At 40.8% G+C, this 21,103-nt stretch overlaps 2 protein-coding genes across 3 annotated transcripts in view; one reads left to right on the top strand and one right to left on the bottom strand.

The window, feature by feature from the left end:
* The window catches only part of MCM9 (minichromosome maintenance 9 homologous recombination repair factor), a 47,423-nt gene that overhangs the window by 9,546 nt on the left and 16,774 nt on the right, over positions 1 to 21,103 (top strand). Inside the window, exons 5-7 of one of the 2 annotated variants that reach the window (XM_039385517.1) lie at positions 1 to 126; positions 1,351 to 1,470; positions 2,432 to 3,110. In XM_039385517.1, the coding sequence (XP_039241451.1) occupies positions 1 to 126; positions 1,351 to 1,470; positions 2,432 to 2,472 (287 nt within the window). In that variant the 3' untranslated portion in view covers positions 2,473 to 3,110. Of the gene's footprint in view, positions 127 to 1,350; positions 1,471 to 2,431; positions 3,111 to 21,103 lie in introns of those variants that run through there. The other variant, XM_027716304.2, reaches the window with a different exon arrangement.
* ASF1A (anti-silencing function 1A histone chaperone) lies at positions 8,113 to 20,795 on the bottom strand. Its single transcript, XM_027716314.2, has 4 exons — positions 20,286 to 20,795; positions 16,645 to 16,760; positions 11,977 to 12,153; positions 8,113 to 10,140 (listed from the first exon to the last, which is right to left on the bottom strand). The coding sequence occupies exons 1-4, from the start codon at positions 20,392 to 20,394 to the stop codon at positions 9,928 to 9,930; spliced, it is 615 nt and encodes a 204-aa protein (XP_027572115.1). The 5' UTR covers positions 20,395 to 20,795; the 3' UTR covers positions 8,113 to 9,927.

Genomic DNA, 21,103 nt, shown 5'->3' with positions numbered 1-21,103 from the left:
GGAGGAATGAAATTTTGGCTAGCTTATGTCCTCAAGTTTTTGGCTTGTACCTGGTGAAGCTGGCTGTAGCCATGGTGCTTGCTGGTGGTGTACAGAGAACAGATGCTACTGGAACTCGAATCAGAGGTTAGTATTCTTTCTAACAGTATCAGATCCTTTCTAACAGTCATTCCCATCCCTGTCTTCACCCACATCCCTCCCCCCTACAAAATCAAACCAGTAAGGTCTTGGAAGCATAATGATCCCATTTTCTTGAGTGAGAACATTTTTGATCAATCCTGAGTATTATTGCAGAATCTCAACAAATAAATTTTTCCCCCAAAAAACCCCAGTAGAAGCAGACTTTCAGGTTTCCATTAGGTACAATATTAAAGGCAGCTGTTTTATCTAAAATATAAATTCACTTTTTATTGTATAAGTGACATTTTTAAATGATTTCTAGTAGACTATTCCCAGCAGTATTGGCATCAAAGGATGGAATCTTAATGTTCCCTTAATGTCAATCACTACAGTTCATTGAAAGGAAAAATTAAAGGATTCATTTTGCTTCCTAATGCCAGACTTTTCCATCTATGACTGTCAGCACATCTCACTTAGTTCTGTAACTCCCAAGTTATCTGCCTGCTGATTCTCCTTCTGTTGTTATTAGATGGCAAATCTGCCATGTGCCAGGTGGTATGCAGGTCATAATCTATGTAGGTCATAATAATTCTAAAATAGGATGTCTCTCTATACACATACAGGATTTTCTTAATGCTCCAGCAGCTACGTAAAGTTATAGACTTTATGATTGAAGTTGTAGTGATATTTTGTAGACAGTGAAATAATTTTAGAGCACTTCAGTGAGATTGTAGTAGCCAAATTATTGTTTTGAAATTATGAAGTTATGTAACTGCTGGCAAAGAATTAGTTAAGAAAAACAACGTGCTGATTTTATTAGTCCATTTTGCAATAATTTAAGTAACCAAGTAGTGGAATGATAACTAAAACCTGGTATCCTTCTGTTTCAAGTTCAAGAGTGAGATGAGCCTGAGAAATGAGTATTCTAAAATGTAAGAATTCTCATTACAGGAAATGTGCAGAAACCTGCTAATACTTTAAAAATATTTCACTGTAAATATTTGTGTCCAGTCATATTGCTGGGTGAAGGAATATGACTAGATGCTTTTATTAAACAATAATTTATCACATTCAATACATAGTGCAGTCTTAAACAGAATCACATATTGTAATGTACATGTAGCGCTAAATGTTAGGTGAATAATTACAAGTATTATTTAATCTGAGCATTTTTTGTATCTGTGTGTCTTTATCTGTACTGTCTGCTCTACATCAATGTTCTCTCCCAAGGTGAATCGCATCTTTTGTTGGTTGGAGATCCAGGTACAGGGAAATCTCAGTTCCTGAAGTATGCAGTAAAGATCATGCCACGCTCCGTGCTTACTGCAGGAATTGGATCTACAAGTGCAGGTATGTGCTTCTTCACCTGGAAAGGTTTATTTTCTCACTCAAATATGTTTATATAGAAGCCTTCTACATATTATGAACATATGTGCTCAGGTTGTATGAGCACAGCTGAAGCAGAGAACTACTGTGGAGGCATATGAGGCCTGATATAACTCTGCAGAAGGGCAGTCCTGCCCTTCAGCTGTATCCGTGGAGGACTGGAATGAGCTTCTAACAGGGAACCTTCCAGGCCTCATCCAGAGGCACCTCTCAATGCTTTACTTGCAGAGGGTGATCTGGACCTGTATTTTTAGTGCTTTCCAGTATGACAAATACGACATCTTTCCAGAGCTCACACTGTGTGATGGGCTAGCATCCTGACCAGATATCTCCTTTCTTCTGTTCTTTCATAAGTTCTGTCTGGATGCAGTTGAATTTCTGTTTGCTTTCCGGAAATTCACCCCTGTGTAGAGGAATTATTTCTTACTCGTAAAGATGATTTCAAGGTGGTTTCAGAGAGCTAGTGGGTTTTTTTCTTCTTTGTTTTTTTTTCTTTCTCCTTTTTGTTAAATTTAAGTATGTCCCAGTTGGCTCTGAATGCCAGGCATTTTTACAAACTCTTCTGGGGACAATGTGCAGAGTCAGATTACCTCTGCCAGTGGCTTTATTTGAACAAATGAATATATTACTTGTACGTTCAAAATCACAAAATAATTAGGGTCAAATCCCAGTGTCTCAACTAGCATGTGTAAATTGAATACTTCTCAAATAGTGCTGCTTTTCATTTTATGCCTGGGAAACAGCATTATTTATACATGGGACAACCAGAGAATAAATCCTTCCCAGTTCCATAGCTGTGTGTATACTGGGTCTTCTGTAGCAGTGGAACTGGAATGTGATGTCGAACATAAACCCACTTGTGTGCAGGGAACTTGTTATGAAACATATATGCCTCTAATTTTCCATTTAAACTGTTGACAAATAGGTCTGGAGAGAAGCCAGAGAGAAAATTTTGGCTCAGCATAACCTTTTCTCAAGTCTTTTTTTTCCGTGTTAAGAACTGAGAACAGAATGGATAATTGCGGATTTGCTAGGGGACTTACAGTGATCTGGAGTGAAATTTTGCCACACATTTCAGCGTGACTTTGCCCACTTTTGTCAGTGCACTTCCTGTGCAAGGTGTGTCTTACTTATGAATCTGTTTGTAGCTGTACCTAACATTGATTTTTGTCAACTTGCCCTTTGTGCAGAAGCTTCAAATTATGAGTTTGAAGAACTATTAAACTGCTTTACTTTCCTTACCATATTTGCACACCTTGAAGTACCAGTTTATGCTTTCTCATGAGAGGACAGTCCTAATTCATATTTTTCCCTTCCGTGTACAAATATTAAATCTGTAAATTTCATTTTCAGCTAGTTCCTCACTATATATAAAAAGCAGTCCAGATTACATTTAATTGCTGGGTCTGGGATTTTAGTCCACGTAGGCCAAAAGACACACCTGAGGTTTGGTAAACCCTGGAGAAGTGCTAAAAGCTGTTTACATTTGGATCCCTCTTTTAGAGAAAACTGCCGATATCTAACCAACCTTTGGTAAGATTCTGTGCATTAACATATCTTGTACCCTTTACCCATCTGGTACAGTTTTAGGACACAAGCTATTTAACAACCATTGAATTAGAATTCTGCTTCCTAAACTGTCTGTCATATCAGTTTTCCTTAGTTTTCTGCACAAGCATTTCTTTGTACCAAGACAACGTATAAGATCATTAACATTCTCCTTGTGCCACAATTCCCTTTCTTTCCTGCTCTATCTTAGGTGTCATGTACTTTGGGATCCACCATGACCCTTTGGGGCTCTGCAGTGTCATGTTCCTGCTGCAGCCCATTAACCCATCCAGTCCTAACTGGAATTGCCTTGCAGAATTTCAGAAAACACTGACCTAACTCCTGCAGCTTAATTTGCTGTTGGGCCTCTACTCTTTCAATCAGGTTGCTGCCTTCCCCTTCACTTTTTAAACAAAGCCTGTGCTTCATCACTTTTTGCATGATTCAGAAACTGTGACCCAGGAGAATGCCTGCTTTCTTGCTGAAGATATGGAAGACCTTCATCTTCCTATCTCACCGACAGGCTCAAGCTGCCTTATTGCTGCAAACAGCCCTTACAAATGACCAATAATCTATTCTCTGGTTTGAAAAAACAGAACTTTACCTCCATGCAGTGAATATGTTTCTGAGTTTACTTGTTTTATTAGGTTGCCTTTCTTGCAAGCACTTAGTAGAAATTTTCTGTTGAGTTTTCTATGGGTTTAGGACTTCAGTGAGGAACCTGGGTTTTTTCCTGCAAATCTCTTTAATGAGAGTTGGCAGCTAGAAGACCAGCCCACATGCAACAACTCCAGAAATTTATTTGACCAGTGTAGGACTTTCTGATTTGTAAATAAAAGATGGGGTAACCATCTGTCTCACTGTTTGGTTCTGTCTACACTGTTTTTTCAAAGGCCTGTTTCATTCTTCCCAGCTAGTCTCTCTTCTGAGAATCACAGAGAGTCATTCAGCTTCCTTTTATTTTTAGAAATTGATACATAGTTTTCCATAGAGACTTAGTGAGGCTTAACAAACTCTCTCTGTAGGTTCTCACCTTACTGAGTTTAACCAGCTGTTTTGCAGTCCCCAGAGCCATAGCACTGCTTATGCATATTTGGACGAGATGATCACTAGTAAGAAAATATTTCATTTACCCTGGAGTTTGAGATCTGCAGTGATTGATTGGTATGTTCAACTCCATAGGGACAGGAACCAACACATGCCTGTTCTGGCAGGTCTGGAGCTCTGGGACATCTGGGCCAGTCATTCTGCTGCTTCTTGGTGCTTATTTGGCCGTTCACATTTCTGAAAGTTTTGTTTGGTGTTGCGTCCCTCCACAGATGGACTGCTTAAATAATTTTGTGAACTGTATTTAAAACAGCCTGCCTAAAAGTCTGGGAGACTATCAGCTGTTTCTCCAGCTCTCCAGTTTTGTATAACATGCCTTTCTGAGCTGTATGAAATGCAGCCTGGTTGCCTTTCCTCTTACAGCCTCTGCAGAGCCTTGTGAGTGCTGCCTTTTTGCTGACATTTTGCACTGTGTGAGATTGTCCATATCATGCCAACAGCAGTTTGCTACCGATTTTCTTTCTTTTCATTGAAGGGAACTGACTCCAGGGGAAACCACCTCTTTTTTTTTTCTGTCATAGTAAGCGTCACCCTGCTAGGCAGTCTTCAGGTGCTAAAGGCTGTCTCTCCTCTGATCCATTAGAAACCAATCCAAAGTGGCTGACATGAGCCATCCAGCTGTGGTTATAAATAGAGTACATGGTGTCAGTATCCTGAGGTATGCAAGACACTGAAACTGGAGATATTTTTCCCTCTTTGTAGATCCCAAACTGTCCCTGGGCATTCCCAAGTTGCTACAAGCCAAGGCAGTGGCAGGGAACAGTTTTCCACTGTAGATTCATTCCCTGTCCCTGATAAAGTTATTAATACAGATGCAGCCTTTAGGCCACTCTTCTCTGATCTTCACTTCCACCAGGGGATTGTTTTCCTGAACAGTTATAATTGTACATGAACTTGAAGTATTTTCTATCAGCATGTACCTTGAAAATATTTTCCTGAGAGCATGGCTTCATTGGCTGTTCCATCAACAGTTGGGCCTCAAGTTGAAGAGGCCTTAACTCTGTAGGAAGTCTGCTAGACTTCCTGCAGGAATGAAATTTGAACTTGTGATCAAACACCGTCAGATATGTTCCATCTGTAACAATGTCTCATCTATTGCAGATTCTTAAAATCCCTTAATTTCCTCTCAATAATGCTGCTCCAAGATGGCTTTGTCCTGAGACAGCTTACCTTCACCTCCTGCATGCCAGGGATTATTTAGCCAAGTCTTCAAAAATTTTGGTCTGTTCATACATCTGTACCTGAAGACCTATAGTTAGGATGGATGAGAAATATTGCAGGAGCAGTGCAGCCACTTCATCGTGTTGGCTGAAGGTTTCAGGTCTTTCACACATCTAGGCCAGCCTTCATCAGACTTATTCATCCTGCTGTTGAAATGGCAAGCATTTCAGTTGATTTCTGGATGGATATCAGATGTCTTCAGGATTCCCTCTACTGCACCATGAAGTCCCTGCTTCTTTCCAGTTTGTATCAGAGTAGGTCTGCCCCACCTTTCTCGTGAGATGGGACAAACTGAAGAACACCCTTATTTTGAAAGGTAGGCCTCCTTATCTCATAGTCCAGGAAAGTTTTGGATGGAGACCCCAACAACTCCCTAAAAGTTCCTGACATTTCAGCTAGTTCTAACACTGCTGTTGACTCGTAGCTGTTGTCTGATGCAGCGCACACACCTCTGATTTTCCCTATCTGCAGATAGGCCAGTCACACCTTTATCTTAGTGAGTATCCAGCCATGCCTCCAAAAAAGCTTTAGCTAAAGCTGGAAATGTTCAAGTGTATCCTCCCTCCATCTCCTCTTGAAAGGGCCTTTGCTTTTCAAGTTCCATGTAGAAGCCTGGGTTTGGCCTTTAATAAAGCGTCTGTAGTGCCTCCGGCTGGCTTTTCTTCCTTAGATTGTCTTCATTGCGTAGACTAAAAATTAAGAAAAAATCCCTCCACCCATCTTCTCCAGCCCAGTTTTGATATCACACACTACAAGACCAGCTCTTAAAAAGAGAACTGTAACTGGAAACAGAAACACAAATAGGAAGGCCTAGCATGAATAGTCCCACATACACTGCTAATGCTGATACACAGTTGTCAGGTTTGCAGCATCTTCCTGGCCGGCACTGAGCAGAGCTCCCCAGCTACCCACCACGGCAACAATTAACCCATCATCTTCAGACCAAACTTCTGTGGCTCTCAAAATATGAGATAATCTGTAAGCTTGCAGACCACTGTGCTATGGATAAGGAGTAGGGTAGTTAAGTAAGTATGTGAAGGTTCTCCTGCAGCTGTCCAGACAGAAGTCACAAGATTTAGTTAACTTTGCTCTTTTTTTGTTTCTGGTAAATGAAGATTTGCCAGGAGTGGATGTGCATAGTACATTTTGGGTTTTTCCTTTTTCTTCCCTCCAGCATTTTCAGATGACATGGACAGTATTAGTCTAGACTAGTCTGAACTGACTTCCAGAAAACCAGCAGTTGAGGCACTATAAAGAAAATAATGGACTGTCAAATACCAGATTTCTCTTTATGACTTTGTCACTCACATCTCAAGAACAGATTGTCTGGCAAGGCTATAAACTAAGTTACTGTGTTTATTTTAGCAAAGTTCTGAGTTGCTGCGCTGTGGAAGATTGGTAATAAGGGTCGGCTTTGTAAAAGCCACTGGAAAAGATGAAATTTTCTCCACTATGATGGAGCTGGAGCCTTTTTGCCCCCATCAAACTTAAGTGTCATAGAAATTCAGACTGAAGGTGACACCTGAATAAATCACAGTAAGATGGACAATTTTTTTCAAGCTAGACATAAAAACCCCACTCCTGTTTTTCATCCATAATGTTACCTTGTCTGATCCACTTACTTCTTTGTACATGACTAACCTCTGATAAGCTTTATGACAGTCTTCTAATGAAACTACCTATCTGTCTGACGTAAAAATACACCAAGATGCATCACCAGTCACGTCAACAGACTCTGTAGCACTTCCTCGTATCTTGGTGGTCTCTGCGAGTAAAAGTTTGTGGGAAAGCGAATTCATCTTCAACCTTGAAATTCTAGTGCTGTGCTGTCAGCAACGGCTGTGTGTCATATGGACAACCCCGCTGTTTGAAAACTTACAGAGATCATGGATAGGTCTTTACAGATGCCCTACATGCACTCTACCTTTTAATAACTCTAAGTTTGTGCTGTGATATTGCCTGAACCTGTGGAATACTGGAACTTGGTTTCTCAAATTCCATGCATCTGGATTATGATTTTTATCAGGAAACATGATACTCATAAGGCAGTGTGTATGGATTGCTAAGATGTGGACAAAGTTGTAGAAGATCTGAAAGGCATCCAACCTCCAAAAGGCATAGAAAAGCCATTTATCTTGCAAAGATGATGAGGTAGGGTTGTTCTTCTCCAATTTTCACTAAGCACAGTATTCTCTCTCCTGTAACTGATGGGTCAGCTATATATAGGACATGTTAGTGTGTCGGGTAAGGTGGTGCCAAATTCTACTGCAGCATCTGCCATACAGTTGAGCTTCAAGTTTATTGCACCCAAGTTCATGTGCACAGTTGACTCTTTTGCTCCTTAACAGAACAACAGAGCTTCACTTTCCAATTTCTCTAAATTAATGGGTTTGCTGGGTGAGACTATATATTTTGTAGCTGATTTTGCAATAGCAGCAGTAGGTTCTGCTTTCATCACTTTGTGGCATAGGCTTCTAAGAAGCCTTTATGCTACTGATGGATGGATTCTGGTTAAAGCTTATACTTGATCATGTTTTCATTTGAATATTCAATAGGTGCAAGAGTTTGAAATGCTACTACTGTAGCCTTAGTTCAAGGCAGACTTCACAAGCCCGTCAGTACTTCAGCAGATGACTAAGTTATTTACATGCTTACATTTAAGATATATCTTTAAAATAGAGTTATAAATAGAACAATAAAGTGCATGAAAAATCTCAAAATGTAACTATAGACCTGAAAGTTGCAATATAATTGAAAACCAAAGACCTTTCTTAAAAGTTCACAGAACTTCAGCCCTCAAGTGAAACAACTGCTAGTTTAGGGAACCAATTCTGTTAAGTCATACCAATATTACAGTGTTAATACTTTTAAATTGCTAGTCATCATTTTAAACAATTACAGAGAGATTTTTAGGAGCACACATTAGAATTATGGTTCCAAATATTAATGGATTTCAGTAATTCATTCAGCTACCCTATGTACTGCTGAGCTTCCATATGCATGTACATTCAGATAACTCCTTTCCAATATAAAAAAATATACATGTTCAAAATGAAGATAATTTCACTAACAATGTGGAAAGACAGAAGCACTAACTGCCTGGCACATCTTCATCCACATTAGAGAATGCAGAAAGAGAAGAGAAAGCATTCTATTTTTATTCAGAGCTCTACTGTCAGTCATCATGAAATCTACCTTTTTTTGAAGGGCCTGGAACCTACAAGGGTTCACAGTTTGGGTGGTTACTTGTAACTAGCAGAATTATATTCCTGTAATCTGGCATGACAGATTAAAATGTAAATGCACATACTGTCAAGAGTATATGTATAAAGCTAATGAGGACTGGAAGAATAACTAAATTGTTAGTGTCATAATGATGTCTTAAGTCTTTACAGTTTACTGCTTAGTTCTTTGTATCTGTCTTCAAGGATGCCTCAGGTAATAGGGACATCTCAGTGCAACAGCTTCAGGGCAAGTAACGTATTCTGCCTGCCACAACAGGATTTGAATCTTGATTTATACCAGTGCATAGGGTTGCCTTAAACAGTAGAGAGAAAACAGAAGTTTTCAATTCCAGGCGTTTCAAAAAAATGAAAGACAACATCTAAACTCCTTATTACTAGTGAAAAAGACTACAAGAACAAAGCATACCTGAAAATAACCATACCAACCAGCAGTGGTACATAATAATCTTACAGAAGACCATTTCTGGGATACTCACACCATTCCTTTTCACACTTAGAACTTTTTAGTAATTGCTTGCATCCTTCCAACCAATTGCTATTAGGGTGGCTGAAAAAGGGTTCTTTCCTGAGATACCCACTCAAATCCCCACGAAATACTGTCCTGAACAAGCCACTGTTTAACTAAAGAGCAGCAGGAGGAGATTTAAAAAAATTAAAAAAAAGTCCTAAAATCCAAAATAGCAGATGGTAAATCTCAAATTGCATGCTTTAAGTAACAAGTATGTGCCTTGAAAAAAAAAGAATCTTGCACCTAAAATTATACTGTGCTGTCTGCTTTTAGAGCAAAAGGACATTTTTGGTCTTTTTTTTGTTTTAATCAGAGATACTTTTTTCTTTGCACTTCATCTAATGACAGTTTTGTTCTTAAGCTGCTATTAAAGGGCACTTTATATTTGGCAATCTGGGTATCAGAGACAAGGACATGGCATTATTCCTTCATTCTGCCTGAATGTTTTAACCTTTAAACTTTTTTTTTTTTAGCTTTTAATAGTGCTTACAAAGTAAAGGGGGAGGGGGGAGAATACATATACTTTAATCAGGTTTGGTTCAGACCACATAGAATAACACATTAGAAAAAAAGGCAATTACTTAAAAATAGTTGTATTTATATTCCACAATTTGCTCAAATACTGTTTGTTTGTTGGGTTTTTTTGGTTTTTTTTATAAACTTTCTACAGGATGTTTTAAAACAAGTTCTTCACATTGCTCATCAAACTATGTACTTATGGAATTTGAGGGAAATAGTTCTGGTTGTTTTTACAGTTTAACACATATACAGTACCAAAACGATGGTGGTTAGTCACATGCAGTCCATATGAGATTCTAACATAACATTTAGTGAATTTTCTGATGTTGACCATCCCTTTGATGCTGAAGGTAACGCATCTGTGGAAAGCAGAGACTGTAGATTTGGGTTACTGCTCTCTGCATCTTCCAGTTTTTCAGTGTTGTCCTCCCAATTAATGTGGAATCTTGTGACTCTGGGATTAGATGCCAAAATATTCCTTTGAAGCTGGGAAAGAAGAAAATATATGGATTGTAATATGTACATCTCAAATGGGAGTTCACATGCATATAGATTTTTTTCCTTTTACTCCCCATAGTCTTGCTTGTGTAAAACAATTTGTTTAAAAAGGGAATTTATATAAATGTGAATATATAGCTACTACCTGTGGATCAGAAATGCACTTACAGCACACATTACTTAGTCATTTACTCTAATATTCTGCTCAGCAAAAGAACTGCTTTCTTAGTAGGATATTTTACCTACTCCATGTGTTCAAGGCTGTGCAAGAGATCCACAAGTAAAGTGCAAGTGTTTATTATTTTATCCAGCTTTTAGTAAAGGAAATTACTTTTACTCCTTAAAGTTTCTGCAAACTACTGTACTCATAAAATTTTGCATCAATTTTCCAGTATTTGCAATAACTATCAATTCCATCAACTCCCCATCTTCATTTAAGAGTACAACCTATCCTTAAGTTACCAAACATTAGACTGATTTCACTAAGTAGATTTATCTACTAAAGTTTTCAAGTAAAAGTAAAAACATTACTTAGATTTGGAAGATACTAACATTGTGGCAGTGGACATGATTAGTTATATATTTTATTCTCATGCTGGACTTCATTTTCTTTTGAAAACACATGGCATTTGTTTATTTATGCAGCAAAAAAAATGCTCATTTTCTCTTTTATCTTGAGAGGGGTAAAAGATCATAGTTACCTAGAGGATGGCAAGTTATCACCACTGAATACTTGTTATAAAAGTTAAGACTGATAACAGGAAAAGTCTGCTTTGTTGATTTTATTCTCCTAGAAAGTATGCTCTCATTAAGTATTTCCCAATCCCTCATGCAAACTAACAAGATCACTACTTTTTTAAAACCTAGTAGGGTTTATTACCACCAATTAATTTATTAACCTTCTACTTGTGTGCTTCAATTCTGAGGGGGACTTCTTATACAAACATGCTAGCTTTTGCTGTTCTTTTTCATAGGAGCAAATCTTGCTTTTTATATAAGCAGAGAATGAAGACAAGTAGTTCTAGGCATTTTTAAATTCAAGTGCTTAAAGGAAGCCACCTTTTGGCATTTACAACCAACATGTTATGACTTAAATGAAAGAAAGAAAAAAGAAAGGAAGATATCAAAAGTTCAAGAATCCTCAAAATAAAATGAAATGTAATTTTGAGAACATATTGACTATCTGATCCCTGAAAATTAAGTTAAGCATAGAAAAACATACTATTTCATTTCATTTTTTCATTCTAGTCCTGGGCTAATTGTTACCATGAAGGATATCTTTTTTTAAAAAACTTAATCTGCACACTTCCTTTGTCAAGTTGTCCATTCATTGGATAATCATCCAACCAGGTTACCCATCTTCTCTCATTTTACACCTAACTTGTTCTTCAGGTTTTTTTGTTTGTTTCAGTTTTGCAGAAACTGCAGCTCTGACACTAGAATAGCTGGGTAACAACTCTGGTAAATTAATATCTACTACTTAGTTCCTGGCTGATGGGCCTAGAAAAGCATTATTCTCTTTTTTTGAAGAAAAGAGCCACTTTGTCAATGCTGGTGCAGGTAGAAATAAATCCAACAGTTTATTTCACACAGTCGGCCTGAAAGTGCAGCCAAGTTTTCAAGATGGTGGAAACTGTTGATGGTTTCTCAGCATTATCCAAATTTATGACAACTAGATGGTACTTGTAGTTTGTTTCCCCAAGTATTTTCCATTATTTAATGCCTTATTCCATGCACTTTATGAAATCACTTGATGTTTGCTTTTGTTTCTTAAAAACCTCTAAGCATACCTCTGATATATGACTAGAACAAAACATGCCTTACCTTAGAAAAGTCTGGCTTTACTGGTGGATTCTCTCTCAGTTCTGTTTCAGTATATTCATTGTTTACATAGTAGCCAACTCTAATAAATTCTTGACCTCGGTAAGTGCATGTAATTAGCACAACTGTTACACCTACTGCATCTGCATCTGGAATAAGCCCTGGGTTAGGTGCATCAGCCTAAATGTGAAAGGGAAAGATAAATTAAAATAAAATTGATACTACGTGACTTTCTAGCAGGGGAATCTTAAACAGTATGTTTTAGCAGCTGAGTAGTGACTATATTTAAAATTGTTCAAGTTAACCAGAAAATATACCTGCTTTCACAACATCAACCCTAGATTTAGGACACTACCCTGTAGAGACAGAATTACGTACAGTAGTATTGTTGTCTGACATTTCTCATGGGCGATTAGGCAAGTTAGATCCCAAACTGCTTTTAAATAAAAAAAAAAAAAAAAAAATCAGCTGAACCATTGTTTGAGCAGGTGTACTAACATCACTCCAATTCTACAGTGCTATGGTTCTTCAGCCCATCTTGGTAATTCACTAGAGCAAGATTATTTTCTTTTACACCCTCAAGATTGATTTGGTCTATATGTGTGTTTTTAACAAGACTGAATCTTTAAAACTACAGAAATGGGCTATGGTGAGGTTTGAGCTGTCTCACAGACTTCTAGGAAAGGAATAAACTACTTTCTCTCGCCTCTTTCCTAACAGCTACGTTTGTTAAAATTTATGCAGTTAAATGCATCATCTCTCCAAGACACCTGACATTTTAAGCCAATATGCAAACCTAATTAATAGGCAACTCAAGTGATCTTCCTCAATGTCCCTACTTACTACATCTCTGCAGGTTTTTTTCAATAAAATTTGCCTTGTAAAATGTGGCTCACATCAGTTCCTTAAAATGCTTCCTAACTCGACATTTATTGATAAAATGTGCTGCCTGATTCTGCTGTGGGATTTAAAATAACAGCAATCGAGGCACAGTGAAACAGCTTCATATTTACAATTTTACGTGAAGATCTGAAGTTAATAACAAACACCCATGTTGCAAGAACAAGTTGGTATTAATAACATGTGTTCAAATGGTTTGGGTGTAACAAACCTTGCCTAGGGACAGAGGATGAATGGAATTAATTCCTGATGTCCCTCTCATCCCTACTTTTCTGTAGTATTTATATGCTCCAGTACAGTGAAATTTGGGAGCTACAGCTCATGCAGCATTGGCTTTTACTCTTTGCAACTTCAATTCTAAGCCTTCAAAGCAGTCTTGCTCTTTGTAAGAAGCTGTAGATACTTTGCAGAAGGATTAGATGATCAGACCTCTCAGGCAGAAGGACACCAGAGAGAGGAGAAGAAACCAGGGAAGCAGGTAGAACACAACTTCCTCCAGCCCTGAAGTAAATAGAAAATGGCCAAATGGCTTTACAACTTGCATATGGATATGGAAAAGATGTCTGGAAGGAACAGAACAAGCGCAGAAGCTTGAGGAAATTAAAAGAACTGCCAATACAGATTAAATCACTATTTTAATTCAGTAATCTTGTTCTAACAGCATTTGATTACTTTAAATTCTACAGTAATGGACAGCAGAAGGGCACTGTTCAGTTTATCTCCCTGTGAAACTCACACCCTAATGTAGGACTTTAGTTTTCCAGGTTCCCACTGTCATTTCCTGTCTTGTAATATCCCATGACACAGTTCTGAAACCAAGGAAATACTCTGTTCTAATCCTTCTTATCTCTCCAGCATTGTTTTGCTGCATGGAAAAGACACTGAAGATTGTTTAAAAGAGTTCTCTCAAATTTTGAACTTCCCACCTTTGATGTCAAAGCTCTTAATTGCTCAGGAACCAAATGATCATACAAAGGTGGAAGAAAAAAAGAGCTTGGTATGATCAAGTGATAAACGTGCAGCTGCAGATATTTTGATATTTGTTATATATATATATTTATATATATATATGTTTGATATTTGGGCAAAGAGAGGCAGTAGATTATTTTTTGCATAAAAATCAGTCTTAATATTCCATTCTTATGCTATAAATTACTTAAGAGTTTTATGAAATCACTCAATGTGTATGTTCTCTTAAGTTATCTTGCTTTTCCACAAAACATAGTTATTACTGCAGAGTAGGTAGCAAAGGTCATATCCCCACTTAAAGACAGTAAATTATTTATGTGCTTGTATTCTCAAAAAACGAAGTTTCTGTGATTTTATTACAAATACCCACATGCATAGAGAGAAGGAACCAGATTTCACTATGTATATCTTCGCATTTAGAAATAAATAGGTCAAGCTGTGGGCCTTTACTATTGAAACACTTTTAAATGGTTAAAAAAAAAAAAAAGAAAAGGGGGGGGGCTGCTTGTGTCAGTCTGAAAAGCACAGTAATTTTCCATCTTTCTGTATGTAAGGATGAATTCCCAACCTGATACACAGCTTCCTTTCAACTAAGGTGGTTTTATCATCCTTGGTATTCTGTCTGTGTGGTACTCCATTTTAGTTGCTATTTCAGCCATTTTCCTATCTCGAAAAATCTAAAGTATATTATCTGAAAATTTTATACACCTCCGCAAAGGTCCTTTCCTTATGCTGTCCCTGGTGAACACAATCTCTTTTCTTTATATTACGTGCCTCCTGCAGTTCTGTGCCTTGCCCCATTCTCGCCTTCCCTTGCTTGATCTCTCCATATTCCAGGCTGCTTCAGTTTGGTGAATAAAATGGCTTCAGTCATCAGCAAAGGCTTCTTGCAGCACTTTGGGTTTTGGTGGTCTCCTGTGTACACACTAGCTCAGCCCTACCCTCACCTGCAATCCAGAGCTTTTGAAGCATAATATACTCAGACCAACAGTACTTCCGTAAGAAATAAAAGGGATACTTTAATATATCACAGAAGGAGTCTCTTACAGGACCTGCTACAATCTAAGCAAGGTGTCTACATATCTCCTCCTAATTTAGCTGTAGTGTCATTTATAACCAGGATACAATTACCGACTCCATTCTACATAAACCACAAGACCAGTAAATGTAGTTTTTGAGACCTTCCTAATCATACAGCCAAAACATGCCTTTTTAGGCACCTGCTTCCTGCTCCTTCCCATCACCATCAACAATGAGTCTTTGTAACTGAGAACATCATTTAAATTAGAAATGTAAATGCCAGCTGATTCCTCTGCATACACTACCACAAGGTAGCCCCTTTGAGGGCAATTGAGGATCACCTATTTCTGACCAATTAATGCCATAAGCTATAATAACCTGATAATTGAAGAACTGTTAATAAATGATGCATTTGTTACACATCTACTTTATTTGTAGCATGGAAAAAATTAGGCCTGGCTCCAAAACCAAACAAAAATGTTTCAAGACTGATTTGCATATATGCGGTTGATAAATGCAACCTCCAGCCTAATCCTACTCCTTTAACCTGTCCTTTACAGAAAAAAAACCCAAACAAACACCAAAAAAAAAACCCAAACCACAAAAACCAAACAAAACTTCCCTGGAACTCACAGATGCCTCACAAACGTTGACAGCATTTTAAAACAGTTACAGTAATAGTGAGAAATGTATTCATTAGCACTTTTGGGTTTTTTAATGCTCACCCTCCAGCATGCATCTGCCATTAAATAGTTAATTGAATTTGCACTATTTGGGAAAGTAGTAGGGTCCTTATACTCAGTTTCTATCTGATTTTTCATCTGATGGATTCTGCTCTCAGTTTACAAGAAAAATTCTTGTATTTCATAGGGAAAAGAGTGTTAGTTTTAATTAAAATTACAGGTTTGATTAAAAAAAAAAATAAAAAACCAACATCACCAAAAAAAAAAGAAACCAAACAATTACCACCACAAAAGAAACTACCCCAAACAAACAAACAAACAAAAGCTTCTATAAGAATTCGGGCAGGTTCACCTCAGGTTTTTTCCCCTCCTTGACTTAAAATGGAAACCAGAGCAGGCTAGTAAGCCATCTCAGTGCTGTTCTTTCCCTGTTTTCTTTCCCTTCATTAACTTTTGGCTTTAACAGCAGTATATTATAGGACTGTCACATTCTCTAGACTTTGTTGGACAGTCTTGATCCACACGTTTTTCCTAAATGCCTACTATCTACCACTGGATTTCTGTCTTTATTTTAGAAATCACTGTATTTTGTTATGATTTAGCATGCTTAGCCAAACATCATGATTGAACGTGTGTCCTGCCAAATAGAAGTGAACTTCTTGATTGTTCTGGCTGACTTTTACACTGATCTTCTGAAACTGTTGGCTACATTAACCTAGTGCTCCTGACTGTCTGAAACTGCCACCAATTGCATTGAGCCTGATGGTGCTGGTGTGAACCAGGTAATTGGCACTGTTGATTACTGAGTGATCTAGAATGTATTTACAAACCAGACTGGCTAAAATTATCAGTAGCTGTGGGAACTGTGCTTATGTCACTATCTCTAATTATTGATACCACCAATGAAAAATGCCAAGAAATATCAGAGGCAAGAAATATCAGCTTATGAACAGACTTTAAAGGCAGGTGTATCATACCTGAGGAGCTGACAAATATTTTTTTCTAGCTTACCATTATTTTTCAACTGCCTCTTAGTTTGAAACAGTCCTCTCTAAACAAATTAGCACAACCCTTTTAGAAACCATTAAATCAAACTTACCTGAAATACAAACATGTGTCTGCCTGCAGGAACAGGTCCGACTAAAACAGAGTCTAACACCTGATCATACTCTTCACTTTCAGCTGAACCCACATAAATTATTTTCCATTCCAAATCTGCAGCAAAACAAAATAATAATAAAAAAACATTATTTAATCATTACAGTTAAGGGTCTTCAGCTGTTGCCTATCTACAGTTTTGAGGCCTAAAATTGCTTCTTTGTAAACAGGCCTAAAATAAGAAGAACCTGTTTTCATGGGGGAGATTTACTGATGCTTGACCCTATCCTCACAAATCTTATCCCACATTGTCCCTCTAGTCAGTTGGTACCACAGCAATCCCTCAATTTCATGGTGAGGGTAATTTTCAAATTTTATACAGAGAACATGGCCCATTTACTAATTGGGAGCTTGTTCAGCACCTACTCAAAGTCTGTCTGAATGGCTGCAGCAGAGGGATGATGCCTGTATACACCTATAACGCACTGCATGCCTTGAATACTGACTCACCTCCCAAAACCAAATTCCTGCCTTCCACATATACACCTCACACCTTAAATTACACAGATTATGGAAGGTAGTTAACTGAGTATAAGCACCAGGCACACTAACTGTATGGCCCCATTCCCTCACAAGTCACTTGTGTAACCCATGAAGTATGTAAAATTGTGGTAACATTCAAGATCATATTCTTGAAGACATTGGTGCTTGCATTTTATCTACATCCTGAAATGGAATTATAGGCAGAAAAAAAAATTCAATTTTGCTTCTTAAAATAATGCACCAAACCCAAACATTTCTTATAATTCAGTTTTTCCTAATTCACTTTCCCCAACAGGTGTTTGAAAGTTGAAATTGCACTTTAGCCCACATTAGCTCTTCCTGGGCCAGCTTTTCACCTTCCCTTTTTGATTCAAAAACACATGTAAATACACATATGGAACTAATCTTAAAATGAGATAGATTTTTGGGTTTTTAAACAAGAGAAAAAAGACATAAACATTACAGAAAACTATGACTAACACTTTTTTCTTAATGAAACTGTTGCTTCAGATTGTACCTTGAAAATTTACATGGTATATTTCTTTTTATCCCCTTGTGAATAATGCCCTGATAGCCTATGCAAAAGCACAAACCTGTACTCTATTACATTTACTTGATTACTACACTGCAAAATCCAAAGGTCCGTATCACGGTTTCTTGATGCAGGAACAGTACTTAAGTATAGAAAAAACTTGGCACTTTAACAGAACTTGGCTGCTTTAAGATTGCAACTCTTTCTCCTCATTAGTTAATTTTTCTTGCTTATGTTTATCATCAACGCAGGTTTTGCAGGTTTAACAAACAGGGCTTGGGAAGTGATTTTACTACTCTGTACAGCACAGCAAAATTAGCCAGGTACTGCATCAGAGGTTTTATTTACCTTTTAAGCATGTAGTATTAGCTGTTGACAGTACTGCTGGGTACTCATCCAGGACAATTAAGGAGCTTTCTTGTCTGCATCTGAGGAGGAGTTACTACTTACAGTTGAGGACTTTAGGCTAAACTGCTTAAGATTATCACACTACCCTACGCCATTATTCTAGGAGAACAGTATTAAGCTCATTCTAAACCAGTAGTATTTAGTACTAAAACTGGACTTTTTAGAAGCTTTAAATTATAAATTTAATAGTGAACCTAATGTTGTTTAAGTATCTTGATACAGAACAACAGCTTTAAGAAAGAAAGGTCTGGAGTTTGTGAATTTAATTTTAAGATCAGTGTTGCACAGGACTGGCTGAAGAGAAAACAGCACAGTAAACAGATGTACTAGCAACATAGGAAAGCTAAGGCAATGACTTTTCATCAAGCATACAAAGGCTGTGTTTAATCTTATTTTTAAACGTGCAAGATAGCACTGTTCATCCCGAATTTATCCTGTAGTCTAACTTGCATTTAGATGGGGGAAGGGAGCTGAGAATTTTGCACTGGACTATCTATAATTCTTCTCATCCCGACTGTCTGGGATTAACTTTAACATAAATCCAGAGTTTCAGGAGCACGTCCCGTACAGCTGTGCACAACTGGAAGGAAAAGCATAACACCTTACACCGAGCCCCTGTGTCGGGCACTGCCACCCGCCATAGCAGTTGCCACCGAGGGGTCCAGGGCTGTACCTCAGATGAGGCCAGATGTACCTCAGATGAGGCTGACTGGAAAGATCCAGCCGGCGACCTGGAGACAGGCATGGAGCACAGCTCCAGCTAACGGGTCAGTTAGCTTCAGAAGGGCACGGGACCGGCGGCGGAGGCCTAGAGGAAATCCCTGGCTCAGGAGAGACTTCCTCTAAGTTCCCGCCACCGCGGCCGTCCTTCCCTCCCTGCCCGCGCTGTCACAGCCCTATGCCGGCACGCAGGAGTACGCGCTGCTGCAGAGGCAGGCGGGGTGAGCGAGCCGAACCGCAGCGACAGCGAGCCTGCCAGCGAGAGCACCCAGGCTTAGCAGCCAGCTCCCCCCTTTCTCCTCGGCCCTGCCCTCGCTCCTCTACCCGCGGGGCTCCCTGGCGAGCAGGCGGCGCTGGGCTCCGCCGAGTGCCAGGCAGGCAGCTGTCCTCTCCCGCTCACAGGCAGCCCCAGCGGAGCGGCCTCTTCCTCCTCCCAGAGTAGCGGCCGCCGCTGGCTCGCCCCGCGGGCGGGCAGGAGCGCCCCGTACTCCCTCCCTCGCCCCGAGCCGTTCGAAACTCCCGCCCGCGGGGCGACGCGCGGCCTCTCGGGGCGCATCCCGCGGCCGGCCGGGGGGCGGCGCTGCGGAGCGCGGCCGGGGCGAGGGCGGCCCGCGGCCCGCCTGGCCGGGGTGAGAAGGCGGGAGCGCGGCGGGAGCGCGGCGGCGCCCCCGGCTCGGGACGAGGGTCCCCGCGGGGCGGCGGGGCCGGGGCCGCCCCCTCCTCGGGTTGACGGCTGCCAGTAACTTTCGAGTGACTTCCAAAAATAGTGGCAGGCGGGCAGCCCCCTCCTCCCCCACCCTGGTGGGGCTCCCGCAGCCAGCTCTCCGCTCCGAGCCGAGCTTTGCCCCCGGCCCCGCGCACCCACCACGGCTGCCCGCTGCCGCCACCCGGGGCCAACCCGCCCGCCCCTGCCTCCTTCCGCGATTTATTTTTTTTTTTTTTTTTTTTTTTTTAGTATTAAAATGGAGCACGAGGCCAAAGAGACGCATCCCCGCGGAGCGTTTTCCGCGCTCCGAGTACGGCCAGGGCTGCACGCCAGCATCCCGTGTGCCCGCGGGGATGCGCGGCCGCCGAGCCCGGTTCAACCCTCCTCTCTCCCGCTCGCTCCCCCCACGCACACACAAAGCTGGCAACATGGCTACCTCCACTCTAACAAGTTCCTCGCAACTTGCGGCAGCTCGCCGCCTCGCCGATGGCGGGGAGAGGCGGCGGGCCCAGGGCGGGCGGACGCCGCCAACTTTCCGCGGCGCCGGGCTCGGCGGGAGCGGCACATCCCCTCGCCCGGCCGGCACATCCCCTCGGCTCGGCACGGCGATGCGGCCAAGGAGGAAACACTGGCAAATTGTAGGCGCAGGCCTGTGCAAAGTTTAAGCCTTAAAAGCCCCGAGCTCAGAGCCCGGGGTTGCAAAATCGTATCGGGGAGAAAAAAATCTACTCACCTTCAGACAGGTCCTCTATGCACTCGAATGTGATTTCGAACTGGAAAGGATTGTAGAAAGGAGAAGGATTATCCAACACCACTACATTGTTCACCTGAACCTTTGCCATATTTTGGAAAAAAACACAAACAATAGGCAGAGCGTGTTAACGCCGCGCACTAAAGTCCTCCGTGCCGGGCTCCCGCACCGCACAAGCCCCCGCACCGCTGCCCGAGCGAGGCTGCAGGGCGGCGACTTCCACAAACTTTTTTTTTTTCCTCCCCCTTTTATTTACACCGGGAACGCTCCACACTGTTCGCCGCTTTCCCTATTTCACTCAACTACAGCCCATTCTGCCCCTGCTCGCCGCCAGCGCCCGCCCGGATTGGCCGCTCTCCGGGCGAGGGCCCTCCCTCCGCGGGCACGGCGGGCACCGAGCGCGGGCCAGAGCGGCTCCCGCGCGCGCCCGCCCCGCGCCGCCCCCGCCGCAGCGCCCCCGCGCGGCGCGCGCCGGCAACGGCCCGCCGGCAACCGCCACAGCGCCGCGGGGCGGGGGCGGGGCCGGGGAGGGGCGGGGCGGGAGCTGATCGCGGGGCTGCCTGGGCAGGAGGGTGTGGAAAAGCAGCAGCAGCAGATCCGTAGCCTTTTTTTTTTTTTTTTTTTTTTTTTTTTTTTTAAATTTCCAGGAAAAGGACATAGGGCTTATCAATAGCAATTTTTTTCCTGTATGCATTAGGAAAATTCAAGTTCAGGCAAGGAAAGGTCTTACCACATAACTAGTCGGATCTCCACAACTAGTCAGATCGTCACAACTAAGATCAGTTCGGAAGCCATCACCC

Source organism: Pipra filicauda, unplaced genomic scaffold, assembly GCF_003945595.2.
Source record: "Pipra filicauda isolate LSUMZ 115617 unplaced genomic scaffold, ASM394559v2 scaffold418_size605597_pilon, whole genome shotgun sequence".
Classification (NCBI taxonomy): domain Eukaryota; kingdom Metazoa; phylum Chordata; class Aves; order Passeriformes; family Pipridae; genus Pipra; species Pipra filicauda.
The sequence above is the reverse complement of the archived record's forward strand: the minus strand, read 5'-3'. Positions and strand labels throughout refer to the sequence as shown.

Excerpts from the sequence above, each read along its gene's own strand:
- ASF1A (XM_027716314.2), bottom strand. The coding sequence starts at position 20,394 with ATGGCAAAGGTTCAGGTGAACAATGTAGTGGTGTTGGATAATCCTTCT. Across the intron at positions 16,761-20,285 it reads CATAGAGGACCTGTCTGAAG|ATTTGGAATGGAAAATAATT; the intron begins GTGAGTAGATTT and ends GTTTTGCTGCAG. Across the intron at positions 12,154-16,644 it reads GACACATGTTTGTATTTCAG|GCTGATGCACCTAACCCAGG; the intron begins GTAAGTTTGATT and ends TTTCACATTTAG.